Genomic DNA, 21,786 nt, shown 5'->3' with positions numbered 1-21,786 from the left:
GTTTGTTCTGACAGTCTTGTCTTGTCTCTAGGGCTTGAACCTCTTAAGGAGTGATCTAGCCAAGCTTCCGGGGGTACTGCAGTCAGGAAGCACGGAGCTAACGGGCTACACAAGTACAAGCTTGAGTCTTTAGGGATCCCTTAAGATCCAAGGAGAAAATAGAGACTCATTAAAAGAACTGGTTTACTACATGCACATTAAAAAAGAGTTACGCTTACTATTATCTGACCACTGGATGGGATTAGTAAGGCTCTGCGGCAATGCCCTGGGACTCGGTGTTTTTGCCTGGTTTTACTTGCAGTGTGGGAGTTAGCAGATGGCAGGTGCTTCTATCTTAGTGATCTGAGGCTGGTATGGAAACGGCCGAATCAGGGTGGGTCTCCAAGGCAGTCATCGGCGCAGCCCAAGAGGAAAGGAATCCGAATGGGATTGGGTTGTGGGCTGGATGAGTTGGACTGAAAGCTAGCTCTCTGAAGGCTGGAGGTGGAGTGCAGCGTGGCTCCAGGGAGGGACACCATTTCCCACGGGAGCCTTGGGACCTTCTCTTCCCCTCACCCCGGCACCTACCCCGTCTCCACAGATGGACTGTCCTACGGCCACGCTTGTCCATGTCACCCCCTTCTCCGTTCACACCAGTCGCTAGAGCGTGGTGACAGAGTTATACAGAAGTACCTCCTTGCTCTGAGAAGAAATGTTTGAAGTGATATGTGAATAATAAAACCTGAGCTGTAGTCTTTACCAAATGCCTGAATTATCTGTCTCTTAGTATTACAGTAACCTAGATGCCCAATAAAATAGTACATATAGTATTTTACACAGGGAAAAGCAAATATTAAAAACTATGCAAGAAGCTGGGCACGGGTGGCTCACGCTTGTAATCCTAGCTACTCAGGAGGCTGAGATCTGAGGACTGTGGCTTGAAGACAGCTGGGGCAGAAAAAAGTACCATACTGGTAAAGCAACACTTAATCCTCCTAAGATGGTGTTTGGTGAAAAGTTAAACCCCACTGCACGCAGCCTCAGGAAATGCTCAGGGAAGGGCTGCCTGCTGGGACAGTTCACACTGCGCCCCGTGAGGTGCAGCGGCCAGCTGCTGTGACTTGAACAGTCTGCTGTTAAGAGTATTCCTATGAGGGACAGACAGGAAAGGAAAACAATTTCAGTAAAGTCCCTTGATAGGATACTGTCACTAGCCATTTCAGCATCTGATGGATTAAAAATTAAACTTTGGCTGAGGAGGGACTGCTTTTCCTGTGCTGGCGCGTCTGTCCTCAGCACCCTATCTGCTGGGCCCGGGCTGGTGGCTGCAGTTAATAGAGTGGTAGTACAGGAGGCAACGCCAGACAGACTTCTTGTTCTTGGACCCAGCAGGGGGTCTTGCTAGCAGAGAACCAGCACCCCAGGCTCTTTTCTGCCTTGTGGTGTTCGCATCCCAAGTCAGCCGTGGGAGGCAAGAAAGTGAGGCCAATCACAAATACCTATTAGTGCCTTTGATCTGCTCTGCACCTTCCATTCTACTAGTGAGAACTAATCAGTGGGCACTAATGGGTGGGCACAGCCAGAGGAGGGAAGGGACTGGGCGCAGGGCCTCCCACCACACAGTTGTGTTTTCTAATAGCTCTGAGGTAGGAGCAGGAGCACTTGGATAGCTAATGTCCAGCCACATTCCCTCTGGTGTTTTATAGATCCTTCATATACGCACATCCCCAAACTCATCATAATCCAATTAAGACAGACTGAATCTAATCTAGAAGTTACCAGCATATTTGCTACAAAGAGTAATGAAACATTTTCTTTAATTATTAAAATACAGAAAGAGAAACTTTTGAAAGTTTTGACTGGGGGCCCTAAAGCTTGGAGATTTGATTACTCACTGATATTGACAGAACAAACTGAGTTCAGGGTCATAAAAGGAACCTGTGTCGCCATGCTGGAGTTTGTTCCATTGGCATTACACCACCCACTTGCATGCAGGAGTGTAGTGTTTCTCTAAAGACTTTTCTAAGCTGGACAGAATGACCACTGAGCAGGACACTGGTGACACACACCTGCAATCCTAGCTACTCAGGAGGATGACACTGGGAAGATCATAGTTCAGTTAGCCCAGGCAGAAAAGTCTTAGAGAATCCATCTCCAATTAACTAGCAAAATTCTGGAGGCATGCTGGAGGCATGGCTGAAGTGGTGGAGGCCAAAGTGATGAACAAGAAGTAAAGAGTGAATTGAGGCCCTGAGTTCAAGACCCACGACAGACAACAACAAAAAAGACTGGCTCAGGCTTGTAATCCTAGCTCAGGAGGCTGGGATCTAAGGATCACGACTCAAAGCCAGCCCAGGCAGCAAAGTCTGTGACACTTTTATCTCCAACTAACCATCAGAAAACCGGAAGTGGTGCTGTGGCACAAGTGGTAGAGCACTAGCCTTGAGCCAAAGAACTCAGGGACAGTGCCCAGGCCCAGAGTTCAAGACCCACGGGGCTGAGAATGTGGCTTAGTGGCAAGAGTGCTTGCCCAGTATGCACAAAGCCCTGGGTTCGATTCCTCACACCACATAAACAGAAAAGGATGGAAGTGGCGCTGTGGCTCAAGTGGTAGAGTCTAGCCTTAAGCAAAAAGAAGCCAGGAACAATGCTCAGGCCTTGAGTCCAAGCCCCAGGACTGAAAAAAGAAAAGAAAAGACTGTCTTAGATTTAATAAAGATAATTTTTAAGTACAATTATTCCAATATACTAGAATTGGCATAAATTAAGACCTTATAATGTATAAATAGTTTCAAATCTAGCTAGTATTTTTTGAAGTTTTACTTTGAGAGTATTAAAAAACAGTTTATTTCAAAATAGTTTACAGGACAGAGTATCTTTTATTAAATTTTGACATAAAAAGAAAAAGTACACAGGGTACTAATTATAAGTAACACCACAATCAGGCACCCTCCCTCTGTAAAGAACAGGCAAGCAACCCATCATTTTAGCAACATTTTTTCTTGGTCTTTCACTTTCTGAATCCTCTTTTCTTGATTTCTGATCATTGAAGACATTGCTGAAATTGTGGACAAAAAAAGTTAGAACAGCCATACTCCAGTATGTGCTTTTAAAATAAAATGCTAGGAAATAAGCCTTGAAGTTTTGCTTCCTTACCTCTCTTTATAAACAATGCTTTTTAAAGTCCTTTTATGCATTTGCACCATCATTTCTTATTAAATAAATTGCTGAAATTGTAATTTCTAGCTCAAAGGTCACATATACTTGAGTACAGAGTTGGGGTTATATTGTTGCTGTGTTTTGCACTGCTAAGATTGAATCTAGGGTTGCATGCATGCAGGCAAGTGCTCTGTCACTGTACCTTAAATTCTGATAAATGCTCCCAAAATTCTCTCCAAAAATATTCTTTCAGCATTCCAAGGCATTCCATGCAATACATAGGTACTTTTATGTTTTAACATAATATAAATAAGATGAACTGAGAAATATGACAGTATGAATCAAAATTGTGCCAATAAAACAATGCATCTTCCTCTTTGAAAACATCACTGGGGCTGGGAATGCGCCCTAGGGGCAAGAGTGCTTGCCTCGTATATATGAAGCCCTGGGTTCGATTCCTCAGCACCACATATATAGAAAAGACCACAAGTGGCGCTGTGGCTCAAGTGGCAAAAAGAAGCCAGGGACAGTGACAGTGCCCAGGCCCTGAGTTCAGGCCCCAGGACTGGCAAAAAAAAAAAAAAAAAAAAAATAATAATAATAATAAAAGAAAAAAATCACAACTGCTGGGCACTGGTGGCTCTTGTCTGTTACTCAGTAGCAGAGTTTGGGAGGATCACAGTTGAGGGCAACCTAGGGAAAACCTCACAAGACTCCATTTCAACCAGTAGCTGGGAGAGGTAGGTAGGACATGTTTACGGTGGTTTTCAGGAGGCTCATGGTTTCAGGGCAGCCTAGCCAAAAAAAAAAAAGTCCAAAGAGTCCATGTTAGCAGACAAAGCGCTGAGTGTGGCGGCGCATGCCTGTCATCTCAGCTATGGAAGGGAGTAGTAACAGGAGGCGTGTGGTCCAGGCTGGCTTGGGCAAAAAGTGAATGTCTATCTCAAAAATAACCAAAGCCAAAGGGCTGCAGGCATGGCTTAAAGGGTGAAGGAAAACTTACTGTTTGTGCTCTTCAGTTTTCCTGTGACAGCCCTAAGAAAGACTTGTCACCCCTGCTGCTGTTGTGAGGATAACAGAAGATGGAGGTACTGCATGGAGGACGGGGTCTGGCCGGCAGGTGGGGAGTGCTCAGGTAATGTTAGCAGCAACTGTTACTATTAGTGGAGTTCAATGTATTTTATAAATATTTGTTCTTAGAAAAATACTGTCCTTTAACAACTCTACAGACAGAAAGATGGGCTACGAATAATGGATACCCTACAAAATTAGATTCTCTCTGGTAAAGACTCCTAGATTCTTGAAGTTAAGTTAGAAAAGCATACAACAAGCCAGGTGTCGGTGGCTCACGCCTATAATCCTAGCTACTCAGGAGGCTGAGATCTGAGCAATGTGGTTCAAAGCCAGCCCAGGCAGGAAAGTATATGAGACTCTTATCTAATTAACCACCACAAAACCACAAGTGGTACCGTGGCTCAATTGGTACAGTGCTAGCCTTGAGCTGAAGAAGAGCTCAGGGACCGCTCCTAGGCTCAGAGTTCAAACCCCATGACCAACAAAAAAAGAAAGAAAAGAAAACCATGCAACAAGATACTCTTCCATATCCTCTGTACTTAGAATTTATACTCTGAAAGCTACCAGTCATCTGCAGATTATAATAAATTCTCATCCATGACTATTAGAAATGACTTATCTTGTAATTTTGTGTTTCATTCATTGGGTAGCATAGTCTCTTAGAACAACATGCTAACTTAAATTTTGAGTAAGCTTCAACATTCTGTATTCTGGTAATAGCATTGTCATTTTATCCTGGCTAAAAATCACATAAGTGGTTTCCACAAAGTAATAGGAACAACAAAGTATGAAGAAACTCAAGCTATTGAGTGTTGATTAGCAGAATTAGGCCCTGAGGCTTGATTGTGGGGACAAAGGGTGAACCAATGCAACAAGGATACCCAGAAGATCTGAGGTTGGAAATGAACTCTACAACTTGGGCGGAGAGGGGGGAAGTTGAGGGGAAGGGAAAGTGGGAGAAAAACAAGGGAGGGGGGGCTGGGGATATAGCCTAGTGGCAAGAGTGCCTGCCTCGGATACACGAGGCCCTAGGTTCGATTCCCCAGCACCACATATACAGAAAACGGCCAGAAGCGGCGCTGTGGCTCAAGTGGCGGAGTGCTAGCCTTGAGCGGGAAGAAGCCAGGGACAGTGCTCAGGCCCGGAGTCCAAGGCCCAGGACTGGCCAAAAAAAAAAAAAAAAAAAAAACAAGGGAGGGGGGGTAGCAATGACAAGAAACGTACTCACTACCATACTTATATAACTGTAACCACCCCTCTTTACATCACCTTTATGACAAAATAAAAGTAAATTAAAAAAATCTTGTATTCACTATCCTTCCTTTCTTCCTTCCCTTTCTTTTCTTTTTTCTTTTTTTTGCCAGTCCTGGGACTTGAACTCAGGGCCTGAGCACTGTCCCTGGCTTCTTTTTTGCTCAAGGCTAGCACTCTACCTCTTGGGCCACTGTGCCACTTCCAGCTTTTTTTATTTATGTGGTGCTGAGGAATTGAACTCAGGGCTTCGTGCATGCTAGGCAAGCACTCTACTGCTAAGCCACGTTCCCAGCCCACTAAGGTTTCTGGAGATTTGCTAATTCAATATCCTACTGGGCCTACATATAGAAGACTTAACCTGAAGGGAAAGTGAATATTCTTATGAATGACAAGACCTCTCCAAAAACTGTACTGTACCTTGGTTTTTCATCTGTAAATCTTCTACCAGGGTTTGCAAGCTTTCCAGTCTGTTCTGAAGTTTCCTGCATGTTTTTCCTGTTGTTTCTACTGGCGGAGACTGTGAATCTATTAGAAAATCGCTCAGTTGTAATATTAAAGTCTAATTGTTACTTCTTTTTAGAAATCATTTACTTCAATTACATGGTAAACAATTTTCCATTCATTTATTTACTTAGAAAGGTTCTTTTTTTTTTTTTTTTTGCCAGTCCTGGGGCTTGGACTCAGGGCCTGAGCCCTGTCCCTGGCTTCCTTTTGCTCAAGGCTAGCACTCTGCCACTTGAGCCACAGCACCACTTCTGGCCGTTTTCTATATATGTGGTGCTGGGGAATTGAACCCAGGGCCTCATGTATAGGAGGCAAGCACTCTTGCCACTAGGCCATATCCCCAGCCCCAGAAAGGTTCTTTCTATGTAGCTCAGGCTGGACTCAAACTTACTATCCTCCTGCCTCAGCATCCTCAATGTTTTAACTTTTCTTTTAAAATAAAGAAAACTTTAAAGTACTATTTCCAGTTTTCTGTTTAATTAAGATCTAATTTTATTTACTATTGAATCATTGTAATGCTAGCTTATTTTACTTTGTTTCAAGCCAGCACAACTTTGTATTATTTAACTACATCATATTAAATGGGATGAACAAGAAGAATATTTCAAGTTTAATTTAAACATTCTCTGTTGGGATCTTAAGTTCCATTAGCTTAGAGTCTGAGGGAGAAGACTCTAATTCAGTCACTGGCCCCCTTGTTAAAGGTCTGAGGCCACTACCCACGCCCCAGTTTTGGCAGCTGAATGATGGCAGCATTGTATGAGACCACTTAGTGGGTGCTGACATGCCTTAGTAAACCTACTGTAAGTACGGAGAACCTAGAGACATAAATGCCATTCTCCAGCAAGTATGTTAGCGTCTCAATTTCTACAAATACTTGGTTGACAAGCTGAAAATTTCAATTTTGATCTTAGCCTCTGACTAGCTAAATAATCTTTTTTTTTTTTTTTGGTCATGGGGCTTGAACTCTGGGCCTGGGTGCTGTCCCTGAGCTCTTCAGCTTAAGGTTAGCATGCTACACTTGAGCCACAGGGCCACTTTGGTTTTCTGGTGGTTAGTAGGAGATAAGAGTCTCATGGACTTTCCTGCCTGGGCTGGCTTTGAACCATGATCCTCAGATCTCAGCCTTCTGAGTTAGCTAAATAATCTTGACAATGTTTTTCTGGTGGCTCATTTTCCTATCCCAAATCATCTTTCCTATTCAATATTAAAGATAATAACGAAATTATTAGAGAATAATTAGAGAATAAGACATAATTTTTAGAGCTAGTCTTAGCATGTAAAGCATAAAACATATGAAGATTAATAGGGATTTGACCACAGGAGGAAAATTAAAGCCATGCTATTATGTAAGTAGGTAAAAGGTGATAAACAACATTGCTCTATTCCTGCAGTAATTATTGTGCTCATAGGCAAATCATTCCCCTCTACATTGTTAAAAATATTAAATAAGTAGCTTAGGAACATAAGAGACAATGGCTGTCCAAAAAATAATAAATAAGAAAATGTATTTACAATATGATTCTGATTTTCATATATTTTGGGGATCTAGAAATCTGAATGATAGAATTGTGAAAGTATAGGAACTGACTTGACAGTGAGGTGACACTGGTTTATCCCTTGCCAATGGGAATGATGGCATAGAGCAATGGGTTGGTTTGGTGACTATCATACACCCTGAGAAACATTTCAAGTCCAATTTAAGTTGTTTATATTTAACATGATGTATTCATCAGGTACTTACTCCAAATCAATTTATCTTTTCCATCTGCATATAACAAATTAACTTGGGCTGGGAATATGGCCTAGTGGCAAGAGTGCTTGCCTCCTATACATGATTCCCCAGCACCACATATGTAGAAAACGGCCAGAAGTGGTGCTATGGCTCAAGTGGCCGAGTGCTAGCCTTGAGCAAAAAGAAACCAGGGATAGTGCTCAGGCCCTGAGTCCAAGCCCCAGGACTGGCAAAAAATAAATAAATAAATAAAACTTTAAAAAAATATTTCAAAGAAGAAAATTTTGATGAGTTTATAGACATTTACACTTACAAGGCAGAAACGGAGGTACAATCATGTTTCACAAAGGCAAATAAAGGAGAAAAGAAAGTCACAGCATTTAAAAGATCCAAACTCTTGCAATAAAATAGAGGAAAATAGTTGATTCTTTATGCCAAAGACAAAGAACATATTTACATATAACACATTGTTACTGAGGTTCGCAGGTATGTATACAATAGCAGTTTTATTGTACTAAGATGACAAAATTTACATCTCAGGAATAAGAACTGCATACCGAGTTGGTGTGGTGACACATACCTAGGACCCCAGCACTCAAGAGGCCAAGACAGAAGGATCTTGACTATGAGGCCAGGCTGAGCTACACAGTGAGATCCTGCCTGGCTCAGAAAATCAGTACCCAACATAAGTAAAGAATGACGTGCTAATGTCATTAATTCTGTATATGGAAAAGAAGCTGCAATTCATCAGATAAAGCAATCAACTAACCCCATCCACAATATCCGACCATTCTAACCTTTAACAGAATCAGGTGAATGAATAGGCTTAGTAGATCTATATTGTGATGTGGACCCAACGGAATCTTCAGCTGAGCTTGTCAGGAGTGAGTGCACTGGAGACTTCTTAGGCGAAGTGAAGGAACGAGAAGTTGAGTTTTTCACCGATGGACTTACTAAAATGTTTTCAAGAACAAAGGTAACAAGACAGAGTTGATTAGAAATAATATACTGCTTTTCTCAAAAACTCAAACTTTTATGAGAAAATGAGCTCATTGATGGGGCTGGGAGGAGAGAGGAATGTTCTGGCAAATATCCAAGGTTTCAAGTTAGAAGTAGTAAGGGTTGTTAGGTCTTATGTGATAATTAATTTCCATGGGCACCCTGATAGGGCTGAGAGATGACAAGGAAAGCGGTAGCCTGGCCAGCAATGTCTGTGAGACTCTGATCTCCACTAGACTACCAAAACAGCTGTAAGTGGAGCTGTGGCTCAAAGTGGTAGGTCACTAGCCTGAGCAAAAGAAGCTTAGGGACAGTTCCCAAGCCACAGGTTCAAACCCTAATACTGAACACACACACACACACACACACACACACACACACACACACACACACACACACACACACACAGAGACAGAGACAGAGAGAGAAGAAGGAAAATAAAAGACAAGCAATCTAAAAGCCAACTGATGGAAAAATAAGGCATTTTACATTTAAACAGCAGTATTTAAACTTATGCTGACTTATTAGCAGAAACAATGGAAGCCCCAAATGAAATGATCCATTCAAAATGAAGGAAAAAAATGTCACCCTAAATTCTACACTCAGCAAAATGTTCCTCTAAAATGATGATGAAATAGATACAAGTTCAGACACGAAAAGTATTTATCACTAGCAAACATGAAAAGCACAAGTAAAATGATACCAGATAAAAGTGAACTGCAATGGTATGAGTATGGCTAAATAAATACTGAATGTACAAAACATCACTCAATCCATTCTGATGCTTATTTTCATAATTTTCCCCATTATTTTTATAATAAAACTATGTAACGGTGGATGGGAATATAGCCTAGTGGTAGAGTGCTTGCCTTGCATACATAAAGCCCTGGATTTGATTCCTCAGCACCACATATATAGAAAAAAGACAGAAACAGCGCTTTGGTTCAAGTAGTAGAGTTGCTAGCCTTGAGCAAAAAGAAGCCAGGGACAGTGCTCAGGCCTCGAGTCTCAAGCGCCAGGACTGGCAAAAAACAAAACAAAACAACAAAAAACTATGTAAGGATTAGTATGCCACAGCTGGAAAGGGTAGTGACTGGAATTAATGTATTATACAATAACTCTCACAATACATGAAAAAAGGTAAAAGCACTTATTGATATTAACGTAACGAAGCAGGGATAATTATTAATCAATATTTCTTAGTAATCATTAACATGTATAAGACATGTAGGAAATATATAATTGATATAAACTGGAATAAATTAACCTTATATAAATGTACTTTTTTTCAAAGTGCTAGTTCCTAAAATGATTAAAATTAGTGCCAAAATTATTAAAATATAAGAATTTGCATTTATTTTAGTTAAGAATTTTGATTTTATTTATATAACAACACTTTTATAAGAGAATAAAAATTGGGAAACTTATCTTTATCCTACCTCTTTTCACAGTTGACCTCAATTTCTCTATTTACATGATTAGTTTTCAGATATGTCACTGAGTAATCATCACTTTCAATTTCATTCTTTCCCAATTATTTTTTATTTTCCATAAGAAAGTTATTTGTGGGCTGGGAATATGGCCTAGTGGCAAGAGTTGCTTGCCTCATATACATGAGGCCCTGGGTTCGATTCCTCAGCACCACATATACAGAAAATGGCCAGAAGGGGTGCTGTGGCTCAAGTGGCAGAGTGCTAGCCTTGAGCAAAAAAGAAGCCAGGGACAGTGCTCAGGCCCTGAGTTCACAGCCTAGGACTGGCCAAAAAAAAAAAAAAAAGTTATTTGTCTGTTGAGTTGCGTTTGTCTTCCAAATCTAACATACTATCTATAATTAGCCTTCCTAATTTAATCTTTTTTTTTCTAGTCCTGGGACTTGAACTCAAGGCTTAGCACTCTACCATTTGAGCCACAGTGCCACTTCTGGTTTTCTGGTGGTTAATTGGAGATAAAAGTCTTTCCCTGCCTGGCCTGGCTTCGAATCCTCAGACCTCAGCCTCCTGAGTAGCTAGGATTACAGGCGTGAGCCACTGGCACCTGACTCTAGTTATTTATTTATTTTAATTTTATTTTTTAATAATTTATTTATTAATTAAACAAAAAATTTTTGACAAGGTGTTGTGCAAAAGGGGTACAGTTACATAGTAGGGAGTTATTTTTTTTTTAATAAGGTCTTTTGTTTTTGTCTGGGGCCAGCTATAACAGCTTATTTGTTGGGGTAGAATCTTGATCACTTTTTTGCCTAGGCTGGTCTTAAACTCTTCCCTATTGCTATATCTTAGTAGCTGTCATTACAGATATGGGCAACAATGCCTGATCAATGTAATTTGCTTTATGACGATGGTTATAGTCATGGTTATAACCTGTAATCTCTTCTATTTCTAGTGTGAGTTATAAGAATTTTCTTTTCAATAGATTCTGTTGTTCTTTAATCTCTTTCTTTAGTTTTTTTTCTTTTTGCAGAGCTGAAGACCAAACCCAGTGCCTTGTACTTGCCAGGCAAGTGCTCTTTCACTAAGCTAAATCCCCAACCCTCTTTAGTTTATTTTTATAGAGACCATCTTATCTCTATCCTTGGAAATGTTATGTAGGACCACCTGTTTCAATCATTCTTTTCCTTTTATCTACTCTGTAAATACTTATTGAATACCTGCTTTGTGCTAGATACTTGGGCTATATTGGGGCAACCAAATAGTTAAATGACTGAAGTTGTTGTTCTTCTGTGTTAGGGCCCTGGGGCTTGAACTTTTGGCCTGATTTTTGCTGTCCAGGCACTCTACTACTGAGCCAGGCCTTCAGCCTTCTTTTGCACTGGTTATTTTTGAGATACTGTCTTGCTTCCTCCCTGGGTTTACCTAGACTATGATCTGCCTGTGTTTCACTTCTTTTGTAGCTGGGATGACAGACATGCACCACAACATACAGCTTCTTCCATTGACATGAAATCTCACAGACTTTCTGCCTAGGCTGGCTTTGAACCACATTTTTTCCTGTTTTAAGCCTCCTAAGTAGCAAGGATTACAGGTGTGAGCTACTAGCATCTGGCAAGATTGTGCAGTGTTTGCCTAAGACAGGGTAATGCACAACATAAATTATTAGTAAGCTACACAGTATGTTAGAGGATGATATAAAGTGTGGAAGGTTGCGAGTTTTAAATAAGCAGTGAGAGCTAGATCTCATTGGGAAAGTCTCACTGAGTAAATCTATAAAGAAGGTGAAGTGGTTAGCAATGTGTGGGGCACAGTGGATGCCAAAGCCTGGCATGTTCAAAGAACAATTTAAGGATGGATAAGGCAGAATGAATGAAGGAGGAGTAGGAAATGAGACCAGAGAGTTAATGGTGCTCACTGGCTACTGTCATAAATTTGGATTTCATTTCCATGGAAAAGTGTTGGGGGGAGGGGCATGGTAGAGTTTTAGACAGTCTTTCTCTGCTTTTGTTGAAAACTCACCTGCAGATGGGAATACAAAGCAACCAGGTGGATCTTCCAGGTCTCCTGTATGTAATGTGACTGGATCTCTGGAAGCATAAGAGCAATGCAATGCTGTTGCACTAACACGACACTAAAGTATGGACAGAAGCAAACTAACACAAGCAAATATGTGATACCTATAGTATCAGCTCAGTGAGGATGACAATTACGATAGCTATTAGAGTCTGGAAGTCCTAAAATACCTTTAAAGGAGACTCAGACTTACATTATATTCTTGTATAAAAATGTAGCAATAAGCTGGTGTTAGTGGCTCACACCTGTAAACTTAGCTATTTAGGAGGCTGAGATCTGAGGATCACAGTTTGAAGGTAGCCTGGGCAGGAAAGTCTGTCAGACTCCAATAAACTAGAAAAAAAGCTGTAGAGCTTTGACACTAGCCTTGAGCCAAAGAGCTCAAGGACAGCACCCAGGTCCTGAGTTCACGTCCCAGGATTGGCACATACATACAAAAGGTAACAATAGCTATTCTTATTAGAAATAGCTATTCTTCTTAATTTCTGTGTAATAATAATATCTAGAAATTCAAATCTCTTTCAATGGCTTCTATACAATGCTATCAAAAAGCTCACTTGAAAATAAAGAAACAAAAGACAGGAAGAAGAAAAACTGTTAATACTAATAGTATCAGTTACTAGTTAATAATATAGTTAGAAAACTACAAAACATAACAAAATCGGTAAATTGAGTTAGGGCTAAGAACCTTACATCATTTCCCATGGTGGTTCCCTTTGAGAGGAGGGGTCATGAGGTCAAAGCTCTTTACATTTTACTACTAAGATGTTATTTGGTTTTTTTTTATCTCTCAGTTTCTCAGAAGCATAGAGGTTGATAGCTGATAACCCAACAGAATGGACTCTAATACAGATATGAGAATCCAGCTGTCTTTTACTATTTATGCAAGGCATTAAACTATAGAACTATACCTTCTCAGTAATTTTTTGAGAATGTAATTTTTTCATAATAAAATATAGTATTTTGGAACTTCTCTGGTCATGGAGAAACTACTGCAGAGCTTTAGCTTCCTCAGTGTCAGAGTCCTTCTCTACCTCATGCCTATTCCTTTCCAAATAGCTCTTCCCTGGTCACAAGCACACACAAGCTCACACAACTGTGAGCACCACAGCCGACCAACTGCATGACTGTGGCAAGTTGTTTCAGTAATCTGAATCTGTGGTTCTAATCTGCATATGGAAAAATAATGCCTGCCTCATAAATTAGGTTAGAAATAGATTGGATCACGTGACAGCTACATAAAGTCTAAAACAACTGGAAAATAACAAGAACTTAAACAATGGGGTGTTGTTACTAATGTTATCATTAGCAGCACTGGTATTTGAACTAAGGGCCTTGCAATTATCAGGCAAGAGCTCTACAACTTGAGCCACTCCACTAGCCCTAGTGTAGTTATTAATAGGTACAGCATAGTGTTATATATCCAAGTAAGAAGGAAATCATTTCTTTTTTGTTAAAAGACATATTTAGAAAGATTCAAGTTCACTGTACTGTGGTCAAGTGGCACAAAAGTAAGAAAATATTTTTTTTTTTGGCCAGTCCTGGGCCTTGGACTCAGGGCCTGAGCACTGTCCCTGGCTTCTTCCCGCTCAAGGCTAGCACTCTGCCACTTGAGCCACAGCGCCGCTTCTGGCCGTTTTCTGTATATGTGGTGCTGGGGAATCGAACCTAGGGCCTTGTGTATCCGAGGCAGGCACTCTTGCCACTAGGCTATATCCCCAGCCCAGTAAGAAAATATTTATAATAGTGTCATGAGTCATTGACTAAATAGTTTATTTACTACATAACTAAGTTGATCATTCTTGGTGCTAAAGATACAGTGATGAATAAGCTTAACTTATTTTTTTATTTTTATTGGTATCTTATGATATGAAGATGGCTTGGCTATTTCTATTTCTATAAATGGTGAAAACAGAAAAGATAAAAGTAAGGTTTTCTCCTGGCCATTAGTAAACAAAACAGACCTTATGAGCGTCAACAACTTGAGCACAGGGCCAGTATTGTTCCTGCCCACTGTTATACTCTAAGGACCTAGCACAGTGAGTAGCACATTATAGGGAATTAATGGTCTCCTAAATTAATGAACAGTTTTAAGAAGGACACTGTGAAGTCTGGGGGATGGTAATGTTTCTTTACCTGCTAAGGGTTTCACTTGACTTGCTGCCTTCAGTAGATTCCCTCAATGAGTTGCTGCTTCTGTTGATAGAGGATGGGAAAAATTAAATTTCATAATGCTCTTTTCTTGTCAATATAGTGAAAGTTAGTGAGAAAAATAATCTGCCTCTCCTTTTTTGTGCTGTTCCTGGGGCCTGGACACTGTCCCTGAGCTTTTTTGCTCTCTAGAGCTCTACTACTTGAGCCACAGTTCCATTACAAAAGCCATAAGAAGCTGGGTGGGCACTGGAGGCTCACACCTGTAATCCTAGCTAGTCGGGAGGCTGAGATCCGAGGACCACGGTTTGAAGCCAGCCTAACCAGCCCCAGCAGGAAATTCTGGGCAGGAAAGTCCATGAGACTCTTATCTCCAATTAAGCCCCAGAAAACTGGAAGTGTCAAGTGTTGCTGTAGCTCAAAGTGGCAGGGTACTAGCCTTAAGCTGAAGAGCTCAGGGAGAACGCCCAGGTCTGGAGTTCAAGCCCCATGACCAACCAACCAGAAAAAAAAAAAAAAGCCATAGGAGTCTCATGGATTTTTCTGCTCAGGCTAACTTCTAGCTGTTATTCTCCTATCTCAGCATCCTAAGTAGCTAGGATTACAGGTGTGAGCCTCCAGTGTCTGGCTTTCCCCATCCCTCTTCTTTTTGGTGCTATGAATTGAACTCAGGGGCTTGTACATATATATATATATCCCCTAGGACTATTTATTCTTTTTTTTTTTTTTGGCCAGTCCTGGGCCTTGGACTCAGGGCCTGAGCACTGTCCCTGGCTTCCTTTTGCTCAAGGCTAGCACTCTGCTACTTGAGCCACAGCGCCACTTCTGGCCGTTTTCTGTATATGTGGTGCTGGGGAATCGAACCCAGGGCCTCATGTATACGAGGCAAGCTCTCTTGCCACTAGGCCATATCCCCAGCCCCCAGGACTATTTATTCTTATAAAAATTATATCATGTAATTATATCATGCAATGGCTATGATAGATCATAAAGCATTGAATTTGTGGTAAAAACAAAACTGTTTAGCTGAACATTAATTTTAGACAGATACAGATATAAAAGAATGAGAATGGATCTCTCTGCTTAGAGGGTGGTGTGGGAGTAAAAGTAGGCTGGAAAGTCAGAGAACCCTTCACTGCCAGGCTGACGGTCTCCATGCCCATTGCAGAGCAGTTCGGGGGGGGGGGGGGGTGTCTCCTGGAGATTTTGAAACAATGGACTCTGCCTTCTAAGAATAACAAATTAGAGTTAGCTTTTTTCTTTGGCTAACCTTTGTTCTCAAAAGTTGTCTTTTTTTATTAGTATACATTTGTTGTATAAGGGAGATTTCATTATGATACATCCACACATGTATACAATGTATTCTGATCAACTTCACCCCTTCTAGCAGTTGTCTTTTTTTTTAAGGTCTTATTTAGGGTTGTAGATTTCATTTCATGCTCTTTGTGATTTCACTTAAAATTTAGCTCTTTGATCACTGATTAAAAATGGCACTGTTTTCAGTAAGCTACTTGTAACTCCATTGAGATGGTTATCATTCCTTTCTGGACCACTCTCTCTTCTAAGTTATATGAGCCATTTAAACTATTTATAACTATCTGTTGGAAGGCCTTGTGGTATCACATACCACAAAAACAGCTGCATGTGGTGAAAGCCCAGGGCTGGAGTTGGGATGCCCAATATCCTTCAGAGGCAAGGCACTCTGGGAGATACTCATGTCTTAGGGGTAAGTACCCCAAAGAAGACTGTGGGACCTAGTCTCTTCCTGATTTTTTTGTTTTGGTTGTTGTTTAGTTTCTGGGTGGTTTTAATTAGGTAAGCAATTTTCTCTGTGGACTATCTGTCATTTGTAATCTGGCATCCCCAAAAGAGTCCCAAAGCAATGGAATCTCCATAATTGTGAGCTAAATAAGCTTTTATAAATTAGTTATTTCTGGTACTTTGTGAGAGTGACAAAAGTGGACTAACACAATCAGTAAGACTTAAAATAAGCCCCCCAAAATGTCTATGAAGTTAATTTCTAGGAAGCAAAATACTAGCACATTTCACTGAAATCCCTTTTAAAGTCAAACAATATAGCAGCTTTCCTTTTCTGAGGTCAATATTCTGACTATCCAGATAGACTTCTCAAATTACCAAACCACATATAAAATTCTTGGAAAGTAATCAGATTCAGAATTTCATATTCTTACCTGTGGCATAGTTCTGCTCTCAGGGTTGATTCAGTAATACAATCTCTTACTCTGTCATCTCTGTATAGACAAATAAAATTTGGTTAATTATATGTAGATTAATATCTATATTCTGGATCTTTAAAAAAAATAACAAATTTCTCACATGTATTTTTCCTTTAAGCCACAACTGTAGATTTTAGGCCTGCAGGCAAATTTAACAAAGGGCTACCCCTGGAATCCATCAATTTAAATATGCTTCCCTCCATGGATTCTTAAGCATTAGCAATGTTTAGGCTTTATTGGCAAGGTCATTCATAGGATGACAGAAAATTAATTTGAATTCTCTCTTTTTTGAATTCTAATTTGAATTCTCTCCCTGAAAGGCATGGGGCAAACATCATGTTAGATGCAGTTCAATTCAATTGAAACCTATCATTAGTGGCTGGAGTGATAGAAATCTGAGCCATGTATTCCTGGCACTGATTAGTACTTTGAACTAGGGGCTCTAAATGTTACTTCTAGCTGTACCTCTGAGCTTCACAGGAGGTAAGTCAATCTATGTTGAAATTTACTCATATGCCAAATAAGCTATCTAAAACTGTTCTGACTTAAAAAGACACATTACAGTTATAACAAAATAATGTCCTTTAATGGAGTGGCCAATAGAATATTTTTTACATCATTTGATACAGATAATTCAATGTTATGGTAAGTAACTGAGTTGTTGCTAGTATTTTTGTATTATGACTCAAAATACTATTCATAATAATTAGATAAACTCAGAAAATATTTTGCCACCTTGTGTTCATATAAGAACATCTTAAGAAACTGAGGATGGTATACATATAATATATATGTTGTATATGTTTTTTATATAATTTCAGAAAGTATTACTTTAAGATATTTTCCATATTATCAGAAGTTAAAACAAATTGGTCTTAATGTTAAAAATAAATGTATCATATTAAAATATTTAAAGATAAGCTAATCTAAGTGACAATACAAAATAAAATTTAAAAACATTACTTTGAAAAAATGTCAAGATTTCAGGGCTGGGGATATAGCCTAGTGGCAAGAGTGCCTGCCTCGGATACACGAGGCCCTAGGTTCAATTCCCCAGCACCACATATACAGAAAACGGCTAGAAGCGGCGCTGTGGTTCAAGTGGCGGAGTGCTAGCCTTGAGCCGGAAGAAGCCAGGGACAGTGCTCAGGCCCGGAGTCCAAGGCCCAGGACTGGCCAAAAAAAAAAAAAAAAAAAAAAAAAAAAAAAGATTTCACTGATTTCTGCAGGTATATATACATGGAGAATCTGGTAAGCTGGTTGGATTCTTCTCATATCTGACCTTTTACTGATTTGACTGAAGTCACTGTGATGAAGGTCTTGGCCAACCAAGACCTTTCCTCTTTGCTTATACTTACGTGGTTCTGAGTTTCAGCAGCTCTACCAATGGACTATGTATTTCAGGCAAAACAACCATTCAAACCAGCTTTTTTTTTGGGGGGGGGGGAAAGGGGAGTGAAGGTGGCTTGAACTCAGGCCCACTGTAAGGAAGGTGCGCACCAGCTCAAATCAACTGTCAAGACTTGGTATTTTTTTTTTCTGTTTCTCATTTGTGAAATGGGATACATAAACATTCTCCCTCCCCCTCTTCCCCCGCCCCCCGCCCCCTCCTCACAATTGGTTGTTGTCAAATAAGACCATGAGCAGGAAACTTGCTGGGGATTACAGATTACTGTATAAAGTGAATAACACCTTGCACTGACTATATTATTTCCTCATAATATCAAATATTTTCTCATTTTCTTTTACATCACTCCCCCACTTGGGTATTGCTTTTCTTAGTAACTTCAGATTCCCTTTGTTCTCAGAGAGTAACAGATGGCAACTTAATGGTGAACCACTTCTGAGCGCAGGCAATCTTACACAGCCACACTCAAGGCCCCGAGAGAGGGCGTTCTCCCGTCATCCTCAGCCTTGCTCAGAGGCACAGCTGGCTCCTCATTGATCACACTTCTCAACTCTTGTAAAAGCTGCTTCAGGTCTCTTGTGGGATCTTCCTTCAGTGTGTTTGCCTTCATAGAGTGCTGAAAGAAAAACGTGCAAAACAATGACACTTCTTTTTTCAGGGTTGTATGTTGCTTAGTGTACAAAACAACTCAATTGGTAAACAGAAATTATGGAAAAACAAGAAGAGGAAAATAAAAATAACCTGAAATTTTCCAGTGCAGGGATAATCAATAACTAATTAATAATCAGTAAAGATTATACCTAAATTATATATGTATATACAGACAAATATGTGCATCATACATACGTAGATACTGGATCAAACACACATTTATCTTTAATTTTAACAATGTATTATAAACATCATTTCCATGTCATTATATATTTTTAGCTACATCTAGGAAAACAATTTCAATACCCTACTTAGGGTTAAACCCTCTTTTTGCCTGCACTGGCCCCAAGCTTTGATCCTCTCCCAAGTGCTAGGATGGCAAGTATCGGCCACCCTGCTGGGCTGGGCTGGCACTGATTTGCTTTTTTTTTTTTTCCCTAGTCTTGGGGCTTGAACTCAGGGCCTGGGAGCTGTTTCTGAGCTTTTTAGCACAAAGCTAGCACCCTACCACTTTGAGGCTCAGCGCCCCTTCTGGTATTCTGGTGGTTAATTGGAGGGAAGAGTCTAATGGACTTTGATGCCTGGGCTGGCTTTGAACAGTGATCTTCAGATCTCAGCCTCTTGAGTAGCTAGAATTACAGGTATGAGAGCCCCCAGCCCCATCTCTGACCTACCTTTTTTTTTTTTTTTTTTTTTTTGGCCAGTCATTGGGCTTGGACTCAGAGCCTGGGCACTGTCCCTGAGCCTCTTTGTGCTCCAGGCTAGTACTTTACTACTTGAGCCACAGCACCACTTCTGGCTTTTTCTATTTATGTGGTGCTGAGGAATCGAACCCTGGGCCTCATGCATGTTAGGCAAGCACTCCACCACTCATTTCCAGCTTTCTAACTTACTTTTTTTTTTGTAATTTATTTATTAATTAAACACAAATTTTTTGACAAGGTGTTGTGCAAAAAGGGTACAGTTACATAGTAGGGGAGTGTGTACATTTCTTACACCCTGTTTTTCTTTCCCTTCTCTAGGTCAGGTAGACATATATACAATATACAATGTACCAAGAACATATACAGTAGCCACGTGGCCTACACCCAAGAAAATTCACCTAGGGCTTTAAATGTAATGTCGATATTAGACAATGTCGATAGTAGTCTTATATGAACGTACATACATAGCTTTTGAGCTATTGTATTCCACTGAGAGGTCAATTTTTGACCTTTATATGTTGAGTAGTTGTTTGGTTTTAGTTACATAATGTGGGGTCGCTGACCCAGTCCTGTGGGAAATACCATTTGACAAGCAGTTTTTGGTTTCACAGACCTGGTCTCTACTGTCTCTCTGTCACCCCTTCTTAACAGTCATATATCAGGGAGATCATGCCCCTTTGTTTTCTGTGTTCTAGGCTTGTCTCGCTCAACATTATTTGTTCGAGTTCTGGCCATTTCCCTGTGAATAACAATATTTCACCATTCCTAATCGCTATGTAGTATTCCATTGTGTATCGGTACCATATTTTTTGGATCCATTCATCTGTGGAGGGGCATCTGGGTTGTTTCCATATTTTGGCTATTGTGAATTGTGCCGCGATAAACATGGAAGTACAAATGTCTTTTTGATATCTTGGGACCTGCTGTTCAGGATAGATGCCTAGGAGTGGTATGGCTGGGTCATAGGGTAGGTCTATATTGAGCTTTTTGAGAAAACTCCATACTGTTCTCCAAAGTGGTTATACTAATTTGCACTCCCACCAACAATGGAGAAGGTCTAACTTACTTTTTAACTCTCGATTTTCTGGTATGCTTGCTGACCCCACAAAAGTATACATATACGTATACATACATATATTTATCATTATCTATAAACATATTTATCATGTATATGTATATATGCATGCATACTATCAAATATTACATAGATATAAATAAAAATGAAATCATGCCATTTTCAGAAAAGTAGATGGAATTGGGGGGACATACACTGAGTGAGAGAAGCTAAAATTGAAAAGCAAGATACCTTAAGTTTTCATTCATATGTGGAGGTTAGATTTAAAAGATATACACATTCTTCAGCATGTACATATATTCATAACTATATGAAAAATTACATATGGATAAACATAGAACATGAATTGAACTAAAGAACTACTTAGGAGGAAAAGGGTAATAGGAAAGGGAAAAAGAAAGAGGATGAATAATTTTGAAATACACTGCAACTATGTGAAAACATAAAAATTCAATGAACGCTGTTGATCATTACAAGGCTGGAGACAGAAGAAGAGAAACAGTCTCTGTGGGAGGGGTAGGTACTAGAGGCAGGGGATGGGTCAACAAGGAGGGTGGAAAAGGATGGATGTGGTTGAAGTACATTGTTTGTATGCATGAGAAACAATGAAACCCGCTGAAATTGTTTTAGGAAGGAGAGAAGAGGGTAAAGGAGAGTAAAGAGGGGGGATTGATTGGAATATATTATATGCATGTATGGAAATATCACAATGAAATCTCCCCCTGTGTAACTAACTTATCCTAACTTTTTACAAAAATAAAATAGATGAGTTTAATTGGACATAAGAGTCTCATGCATGGGCTGGCTTTAAACTGCAAATCTCAGATCTCAGCCTCCTGAGTAGCCAAGATTTCAGGTGCGAGCCATCAGCACCAGAAGTATTCTATTTCTTAATAGAACATTCAACATTCATTTTTATATGATATCTCATTTTCAGTGAGCACATCTTTTCAGTATGTGAAAGGAATCCATTTCAAGCCTGTCATTTGACTGGTAAAGACACAATAACTAGCAATATGGATAACTGGCAATGGTACTGGTGATCATGTCATATAAAAGACGTTTTAGTAGTGAAACTGATTTTCATGTGGCACATATGGAATAAATCTCATTTTGAAGAGTTAGAGCCAAATACTAGTTATAAGGAATCTATACATCTTCAGAGAAAACAAGCCTGAATTTTATATAGTGCGTATTTTTCTTGTGCTCTGAAAGCATGAAAAATCAAACTAAAAGTTTCACAAGTTACTCTATTTTAACTGAAAGGAAGAAAATGGATTCTGATTAATAAATTTTTACTATAAACAAATATGAGAAAACAATGTACAACATATAATTTTCACCTTGGTAATA

At 39.8% G+C, this 21,786-nt stretch overlaps 1 protein-coding gene across 5 annotated transcripts in view; it reads right to left on the bottom strand.

Moving 5' to 3' along the window:
• Positions 1 to 2,847: 2,847 nt before the first annotated feature.
• Positions 2,848 to 21,786, bottom strand: part of Ccdc158 (coiled-coil domain containing 158) — a 63,872-nt gene continuing 44,933 nt past the window's right edge. For all 5 annotated transcript variants that reach the window (XM_048364327.1, XM_048364328.1, XM_048364329.1 and 2 more), the window contains 7 exons: positions 18,459 to 18,619; positions 16,551 to 16,610; positions 14,344 to 14,403; positions 12,154 to 12,221; positions 8,503 to 8,658; positions 5,884 to 5,991; positions 2,848 to 3,037 (listed from right to left, as the gene is read on the bottom strand). In XM_048364327.1, the coding sequence (XP_048220284.1) occupies positions 2,961 to 3,037; positions 5,884 to 5,991; positions 8,503 to 8,658; positions 12,154 to 12,221; positions 14,344 to 14,403; positions 16,551 to 16,610; positions 18,459 to 18,619 (690 nt within the window). In that variant the 3' untranslated portion in view covers positions 2,848 to 2,960. The remainder of the gene's footprint in view (positions 3,038 to 5,883; positions 5,992 to 8,502; positions 8,659 to 12,153; positions 12,222 to 14,343; positions 14,404 to 16,550; positions 16,611 to 18,458; positions 18,620 to 21,786) is intronic.

The sequence above is a fragment of the Perognathus longimembris genome, chromosome 16, assembly GCF_023159225.1.
Source record: "Perognathus longimembris pacificus isolate PPM17 chromosome 16, ASM2315922v1, whole genome shotgun sequence".
Lineage (NCBI taxonomy): Eukaryota > Metazoa > Chordata > Mammalia > Rodentia > Heteromyidae > Perognathus > Perognathus longimembris.
The sequence above is the reverse complement of the archived record's forward strand: the minus strand, read 5'-3'. Positions and strand labels throughout refer to the sequence as shown.